Below are 8,691 nucleotides of genomic sequence, written 5' to 3'. Positions count from 1 at the left end.
GTTCCAGAGGCAGTAGATGACTACTAGGAAACTATGTCTTTTGGATATAGCAGTGGAGCTATACATATGAACTCACAGTGGTTAGGACAGCATGCACAAGATATGTGCAAGTTCAGGTTCAAGATAGACCAAATAATAGCAGGAAGTGGGTAGTCCGGCTTGAAATCCCACCTCTAGACAAAAAGCTATTGGCAATCCCTAGGTGCTATGAGAGGAAGCGTCAATTTTTTCTAAGAGTTCAGCACGTTATAAGTAGGTCATACATTAGTGGAGGGTCACACATCCACTAATAGCTTATGGTACAAATTGGACTTTGTGAATTTAGAAACAAAACAAAGAAAAACAAAGAGGGCAGGGGGTGGGAGAGATGACTCAGTGGCTAATAGTATTGTGTATTTTTCTAGGAGATTCAGGTTCAAATGCTAATACCCATATGGTGGCCTAAAACACTTCTTGGTTCTGGTCTCAGAGAATCTGTTTAAAAATTTAAAAATTTTTAAAATCTTTCTATGTATTTTTGTTGTTTGTTTGTTTTTGTTTTTGTTTCGAGACAGAGTTTCTCTTTTAACCCTGGCTGTCCTGGAACTCACTCTGTAGACCAGGCTAACCTCGAACTCAGAGAACTGCCTGCCTCTGCCTCCCAAGTGCAGGGATTAAATGCATGTGCCACCACTGCCCAGCTTCTATGTACTTTTTAAGTTAAAATTTTAGTGTTCTCACTTTTTTATAAAGATTTAATTTTATTTATTTTATATGTATGAGTACACTGTAGCTGTCTTCAGACACACCAGAAAAGGACATCAGATCCCATTACAGATGGTTGTGAGCCACCATATGGTTGCTGGGAATTGAACTCAGGACCTCTGGAAAAGCAATCAGTGCTCTTAACCACTGAGCCATCTGACCAGCCCAGTGTTCTCACTTATAAACATCCTTGGTAACAAATATCTTTTAATATTCATATCATTGATTGTGAAAATTGAGCTTCAAGAGAATTTAGAAAATATTTCCAAGTCACAAGTTGGGAGGGCTTGACACAACACGCTACTGTATCTCTTTCTGCTGTACATCTGAAAGGGAAATGCTTGAATTCTACTTCTTTTTCTATCACTTATGACTTAGGATCCTGTATAACTTAACTTCTCTTGCTGTACTTTGATATTTTAGAGAGTATCCTTAACACTTAATGCAAAGGTAAAGATTTTATTACTAAGCTGAAATCTTCTGATAAAACATTGGTAACCAATATTTCAGTAATATCAACAGCTTCTTCTCAGCCTTGTTCCAGGATTCATCCTTGCTGTCTTCCTGTGCTGGCATGTTGCTTTGGTCTTGTGCATCTGACTTCTATGACCTCTTTGCATCTGGCTTTTAAAAGTTGCTTTCCTCTCATGATCTCATTTGTCATCCTATTACTGTAAAATCTATACTACTTCCTGTGTAGCTGTACCCTTTGCATGCCCTGTTTTCCCACTTACGGGGACTGTATTACAGTAGACTGTGTACTGTGACCTAGAAAGTCATGCCTGTGCTCTAATCTCCACCACCTCTGAATTGAACATGTTGGGAAATAATGTTCCTGCAAACACAATTAAACTAATCATTTAAAAGTGATATCATCTTGGATTTAGAGTGGGTTCCAAACCCAATGACTCAAGCCCTTTCAAGAAAAATAAATAAATGAAAAAAGGGGGAGCAAGAAGACACAGGATAGAGCGATACGATAACAGAATGATGTACTTACAAACCAAAGATGTTAATTACCAGAAAGTAGGAGACATGTGAAACCTTCAGAAGAAGTCAACCCTTTGAAGCCTAGTTTTACATTAGCAGTTATGGTAGTAATTTGTAACAACATACATAGGAAGAAATATAAGATTACTATGGCTAGATTTCTTTCTTTCTTTCTTTCTTTCTTTCTTTCTTTCTTTCTTTCTTTCTGACTATGTCACCTGTAAGAGGAAACTATGAAGACTCCCTACGCTCAAAACTTGCTTCTTTCAGTGGTCTATATCTGTTCCTTCTGAGAATCTTTCTAGCTTATGTAAGTATAAATAATTCAGAAACTGCAAGGGCACCTTACAGTAGTTACTGTTACCGATGACTTACAAACATCAGTTAATGTATCATTCCAACACTCCTAAGTGTGTGAATCTCCATACACCTACCACCTCTTTGACATATTCCTGTCATCATGTCATTGAAGATTTCTACTGCATTTACTCGATAAATCAGAAATATTTCCCTTCTTCCCAGCATAAATCAAAACAAAAACAAGATCAGGCAAAAAGTGTCAAGTAATTTCTGTCCCTCATCTCTAGCTCAGTTCCTTCAAGTAACCTGGGTAGATATCTGTCATTCCTATTAGAAACGTAACTGTAATCTTGAATCTCTGTCTAGTTTGGTCAGTATTTATATCCAATCATACCTCTTCTCTACTCAACTGAACCTCACCACCAGCACTTACAATATATCACAGCCAATTTAGAATCAACTCTGTCTTGGATATTACTTCTTTTGCCCCTCCTGGAATGATAATGTCTAGCATAGTTTACAATGCCCTCAAAGTTGTTTGCTCCTTATCTGCCCCCAACCCTTGATTTCTCATGTTTGTAATGTGAGTGGCTCTCCAGAGTTTTAATTCCGGGATTAAATCCAGAACCTTGTGCATGCAAAACAAATGCTTACCACGGAGTTACATCAAACTTCCAAATGATATGCTCTTATAGGAGATTTTTTTTTCATACTCAGTCAGGCTCACCTATTTTATGATTTCCTCATAGGAGTTTTCTTAAAATCATAGAAGCTTTCAGAGACATCTGCATTTCCTTGTAGAGTGATTGGATAGTATCTGTCTCGTTCTCCATTATATGCTCATTTTGTGGTCAACTCTGAAGCCTCTCAAAACAAAATAAATGACTGTTAAGCAAATGCTGTTGAATCAATGGGCAGAACGCGTTTTCTGTATGTTAACAACCATGAACACAACGATCTATACCTTGACAATCATAAAGTTTTGATCTAAAGGGATTCTTGAAAGTTGCTACTTTTATTTCAAAAATGGCAATTGGAAACTTGATTCAGATATGCTACTGTGGTGCTGGGTTGGTTATTTGTCTGTTTTCCAGTGTCAACCTGCTTCCTGCAATGGGTGTGAAGAAAGAAACTGTGATTCTTTATGGGATGCTGCTAATTTGCAGAAAGATGCAAAACTCAGAACTTCCTGTATAATTTTAACTGAGAAATATCTTACCACTTGTGAACAGATTCGTGATAGAAGCTATTATTCAAAAACCAATTTTGTTGACCAGTTCTTTTGTTACATGCTTCTGCTACTCTCACAGATATTTGTGTTTTGAATAAGAGGAATCTTTCACTCTTAATAACTTACAGCTGGTCCATGATTCAAAACTCAGAAAAGAGGTTGCCAAGCTGTGTTGAGGAAGAGCCTCAATTTAATTCCTAAGGGCTTTGAGATTCAATGTTTTTGGAGGGTTACTAGTTTATTGAGCCAAGAATTACATTTTTTGCTGGAGGTCTAGTCCCATAGATGAAGTAAACCTAGAATTCACTTAATTATTAGTTGTATGTGAAGTTGGGTATCTCAGGAAAATAGAATACCAAATATATCTTAGGAATGTATACAGAAGAAAAATTATAATTAAGACAGACTTATAAATGAGAAAGTGATTTCTTCTGCTGGTTCTGTTAAAATGCCGTGGCAAATTGAGTCTAAGACAAAATACAGAGGTCTAGCTCTGACATTCTTCACCTATCCAGTCCAACTACTTGAACTCTCCATTTCATTCTGCTACTAATCTTCCATGGCCACAGCAATTTGAGAATTCTCTTTTCTCTTCAGAGTGTGGGGGATTTCTGACATCATGATAAATTTAAAAGTATAAATTAGATAAAAGTGTTTGTTCTTACTCCTATCATGAGATTTAGATCTAGTTAACCTTTTAACTCCCTCCAATATAATGCTTATGCATACAGTAGGGCAACTTTCAGTATTATTTTGGGGGGCTCAAAGATAATTTTATTATAAATAGAAGCACCTTGGGAATACACCATGTAAATCTCAGCTGCTGCTGTGGGAAGAGGAATGGAAAGTGGAGGGAAAAAAGAAGAATCATGTGATTGAGTTCCCATGGAGCTCCTCCAGCACGGCAGCCAGCCACAAAGTGGAAAGTGAGGCTCCAGAGGGGAAAAAAAAAAAAAGAAGCCCATGGTATCAAAAAGTTCTGGGCAGTATCCAAAAGAAAAAGACAAAGATGAAGAAAAGTGTGGGTAGACATAGTGCATCTGAAGGCAAATTCATGATACCTTGTAAGGACAGACAAATATCTTTCTCTAGGATTTCTGACTCTCCCCTGATAGAGCCATAATGAGAAAGCAGAAAAGAGACTGTGTAAGTCTATGGAAGATGCTGTCCAGTAGAAATATGAGAAGTAGCATGACCAGAAGGGTTATTTTCCTTTGGTGTGAATGGAAAGAAAAGATTGAAAATTAGTAGCCATTGCCAAAGCCTCACCTTTACAAATCCATGTCTCCAAAGATACATACTTGCTATGGTCAAAGTACCTTCATACCATATCCCTACTGCTCATGTGCTGTTTCTTCATAGATAATTATTTTTAATAAATTAAAAGACTACTAAACGCAGAGAGGAGAGGGAGCCGGAGATGCCAGACGCTTGGTTCTGAGGAGTGATTTGCAACGCAATGGAGCGAGGAAGGGATCGCTTACACTTGAGAAGAACTACTGAACAGCACGTACCAGAGATCGAGGTCCAGGTCAAACGTCGAAGGACAGCCTCACTGAGCAACCAAGAGTGTCACTTGTACCCACGACGTTCTCAGCAACAGCAAGTTCCTGTGGTGGATTTCCAGGCAGAACTAAGACAGGCATTCTTAGCTGAGACACCAAGAGGTGGTTAAAGCAGTATTGCAACTTCAAGGTGGTGGAATTCAAGGAAAACAGGACCCATCCACTGTTTGTGAAACTTTGGTCAAGCTTACTTGTTTGTTAATAGCCTGTATCGAACCTTTATTTATAGCCCTTCCCCGAGTATTAAGGATCTTGAAATTTTAGTGTTGACAACGGCTATTGTGGAACAGCAATCATGACTGTGGGTAAGAGTAGCAAGATGCTGCAGCACATTGACTATAGAATGAGATGTATCCTGCAAGATGGGAGAATCTTCATTGGCACCTTTAAGGCTTTTGACAAGCATATGAATTTAATCCTCTGTGATTGTGATGAGTTCAGGAAGATCAAGCCAAAGAATGCAAAACAGCCTGAACGTGAAGAAAAACGTTTTGGGTCTGGTCTTGCTACGTGGGGAGAACTTGGTTTCCATGACTGTGGAGGGCCCACCTCCTAAAGATACTGGCATTGCTCGTGTGCCTCTTGCTGGCGCTGCAGGTGGCCCTGGGGTTGGAAGAGCAGCTGGCAGAGGAGTACCAGCAGGTGTTCCTATTCCCCAAGCTCCTGCTGGATTAGCAGGCCCTGTCAGAGGAGTTGGAGGCCCATCCCAGCAGGTCATGACCCCACAAGGAAGAGGCACTGTTGCAGCTGCTGCTGTTGCTGCTACTGCTAGCATTGCAGGAGCCCCAACCCAATACCCGACATGACGGGGAACTCCACCTCCACCTGTAGGCAGAGCAACCCCACCTCCAGGCATTATGGCTCCTCCACCTGGTATGAGACCACCCATGGGCCCACCCATTGGGCTTCCCCCTGCTCGAGGGACACCTATAGGCATGCCTCCTCCAGGAATGAGACCCCCTCCACCAGGAATTAGAGGCCCACCTCCCCCAGGAATATGCCCACCAAGACCCTAAGATACAGTTGATAAATCTCAGCCCTTCTCTTCCCCTACAATGCTTCTTGTGAAATTGTGTACCTGCAAGCTTTTTGACCCCTCTTACTGCATTAACTATAGATAATAAATACATAGAGCAATTCAAAAAAAAAAAAACTACTAAACAATGACATACAACTGAGGGTATATCTTTACTGTATGAGGGTATGTTGGGTAACCTTGGGTTTTCTGTTTGTTTCTTCTTTTGTTTTTGCTTGTTTATTTTGGCTTTTAATTGCACTCTCTTCCTTTTGTGGCCTTGCAGGCACATTGTATTACATTGCTTCTCCACTTTATGGTCTCTTTCTAAGATGAGGATTGCAGTGGTTTGAATATGCTTGCCCAAGGGAGTGGCACTATTAGTAGGAGTGGCCTTATTAGATAGGTGTGGTCTTGTTGGAGGAAAAGTATAAATGTGGGGATGGGCTTTAAGACCATCCAACTAGCTGTCTGGAATCCAGTTTTCTCCTGTTTGCCTTCAGAACAAGGTGCAGAACTCTCAGCTTTTCTATTACCAAGGCTGCTTAGATGACTGTCTTGGTGATAATTAACTGAACCTCTATACCTGTAAGCCATCTCCAATTAATTGTCCTTTTTAAGAGTTGCCTTGGTCACAGAGCATTGTCCTTTTTAAGAGTTGCCTCGGTCACAGAGCAATGTAATCTCTAACAAAGACAGAAGTGATAAATACATGCTTTGAAGCATGTCTGTTCTAGTCCAAATTAACTAATATTTGAAAAGTCTCTCAAAGATCATAAAGACAAAAGAAAGGTCAAGATTCCATCTGTGGTTACATGATGTTCTGATATGGAAAGTTCTTGGGCACATCTTACAAGGTAAAGTTTAGTGGAATAGAAAATCAATTCTCTCTTGAATGCCACAGCTTACTCCAGAGTAAGAAACAGTCTTAAAATAGCTTAAGATAAGTTTCTTCAAACTCTAAGAGTAACAATAGCTAAATGCAATGCTGATTGTAACTGTAGTTGGAGCATACGTCAGGTCTCATGCCCATTTCTCTGGAAATCCAGAAAAAAATAGGGAAGCACTGTATAGCTCTGATTATTTTACACTTTTTTTCTTATATGATCTCTCTGTTCCACTGATTCATAATGAGAGTTTCTTCTCACCATTATCCAACTAAGTTCTTACTTGATACGTCAGAAATGTGTATTTCAAGAAATGGCAGGTTGAGTTTAAAATAAAAATTTCAGCTCAAAGTAACAGCAGTGCCTAATGTGTACCCTTCCTGCACTTAGTGGCTTTCTATGCTGTCTTTTTTTTTTTTTTTTTTTTTAATATTGCTGAGTTCCTGACATTTGTTAGACTGCCTCAGCCAGCAACTTAAGGAGGAATAAATTGAAAAGGACCTTTGTCCTTCCCTGATAACACTGTGCTCTGCTTGATTCCCATGCCTTCCAAGTATAGGTGAAAAATTTATTTATGGAGTACAGTGTGATTTGACTGAGTACAGATTTTGTGGGTGACTTTAACATAGGGAGACTTCCCTTTCTGTTGTGTATTCTCTGGAATACTGTGGTATTGTTATTGCTTACAAATTCACCTGAATACAAAACACAGAAGATTCTCTTAGAAATTTGCTAACTCTGTTTTATTTTGTTGTCTTAACTTAAATTTTATTTGTTTTTAGGCCACCTTAACAATTTAAACAATGACTATGAGGCAGATCATATGCTCTACAGCTGTATCACCGCTGAAGCTTTGATTGCACACATACGACCTCCAGTAAACATCCCAACTAACTCACTCTGGCCTCTATGCACTGGCAATTTTAATGCAATTTATTGATCTCACTACTACTTTTATTTACCACATGTGGTATCAAATTCTCAATTCTCTCAGAAATGGACTTATCTTCTACATTTTGTCCTGAAATAGCTCTCTCTTATACACATAGCTAACTCTTACATTCCAATTCTTGTCCCTCTCATTCGCCCTTGTCCATTGAAATCCAACTCTGCAGCTATCCACTTTTTATTATGAATATTAACCAGATGGAAGCATATAACCTTGTTCTCAAGTCTTTGAATTTATGGCCACAATCTTCAAAGGAGAACATTGCATTTTCTGTGAATCCAACTTGCTGTTATAGAAGTTACCACGGAGCCCAACAGTGGTGTCATGTGAGATTTTTCTACAGTTTGAAAAGGAATAAAATCTCATACCTGCATATTGATCTACCACACTAAGAAAATAAAATTATATATCTTATTTGAAAGTTTAACTGATGAAAATTTGTGAATTGCTTCATTAATATTGACCATTATGTCTTTATATTCAATAGGAAATTTAATCAATTGTTTATCTTCACTGATAATTGACTAAAGTTATTTTGTAGATTTTAATATTGTTATTTTCCTGCATATTAAAAAACAATATGCTAGTAGGAAAATTTATTTACATAAGAATAAATGTGACAAAGAATCATAAAATTCATTTCATAATAAATTCTTCAATTAAAAGATGTACTTTCATTTTTCTTCCCATTACTGTTTTCTAAAACCCAAAATAAGCAAGCAAGCAAGCAAGCAAACAAACAAAAACAGTAAGCTTAAGCAAACTATCTAAAATGTTCACTAAAAGATGAATCAAAACCCTGCATGTATTACAAAGTATGTAGCATCCTTCCCATTATAATTAATGAACTGGATATTCCCCTCTATGGACAAGTTTATGATTGAATAAAAGTTAATGTCTAAAATTAATGTTTTTTCTTTGTCATCACCATCACTTTATCTATTTCTACTGGCTACATCTATTTATAACGTAAATATGCAATAATGTGTTCTATCAAAAAAAGCCAATGT

The 8,691-nt window shown here is 38.1% G+C and overlaps 1 protein-coding gene and 1 pseudogene across 1 annotated transcript; both read left to right on the top strand.

Annotated features, from left to right (window-relative positions):
- The first annotated feature begins 4,667 nt into the window (after positions 1–4,667).
- LOC110289416 (SNRPN upstream reading frame protein) lies at positions 4,668–5,310 on the top strand. The gene has a single exon (XM_085834630.1). The coding sequence runs from the start codon at positions 4,725–4,727 to the stop codon at positions 4,938–4,940; it is 216 nt and encodes a 71-aa protein (XP_085690756.1). The 5' UTR covers positions 4,668–4,724; the 3' UTR covers positions 4,941–5,310.
- Positions 5,262–5,983, top strand: LOC110289415 (small nuclear ribonucleoprotein-associated protein N pseudogene; annotated as a pseudogene).
- Positions 5,984–8,691: the final 2,708 nt, after the last annotated feature.

This window comes from Mus caroli, unplaced genomic scaffold (genome assembly GCF_978045245.1).
Source record: "Mus caroli unplaced genomic scaffold, Mus_caroli_1 scaffold_2, whole genome shotgun sequence".
NCBI classification, from domain to species: Eukaryota; Metazoa; Chordata; class Mammalia; order Rodentia; family Muridae; genus Mus; species Mus caroli.
This window is presented reverse-complemented; position numbering and strand designations above follow the sequence as displayed.

What these genes read in the sequence shown, in the direction of transcription:
- LOC110289416 (XM_085834630.1), top strand. Translation starts at nt 4,725, where the DNA reads ATGGAGCGAGGAAGGGATCGCTTACACTTGAGAAGAACTACTGAACAG.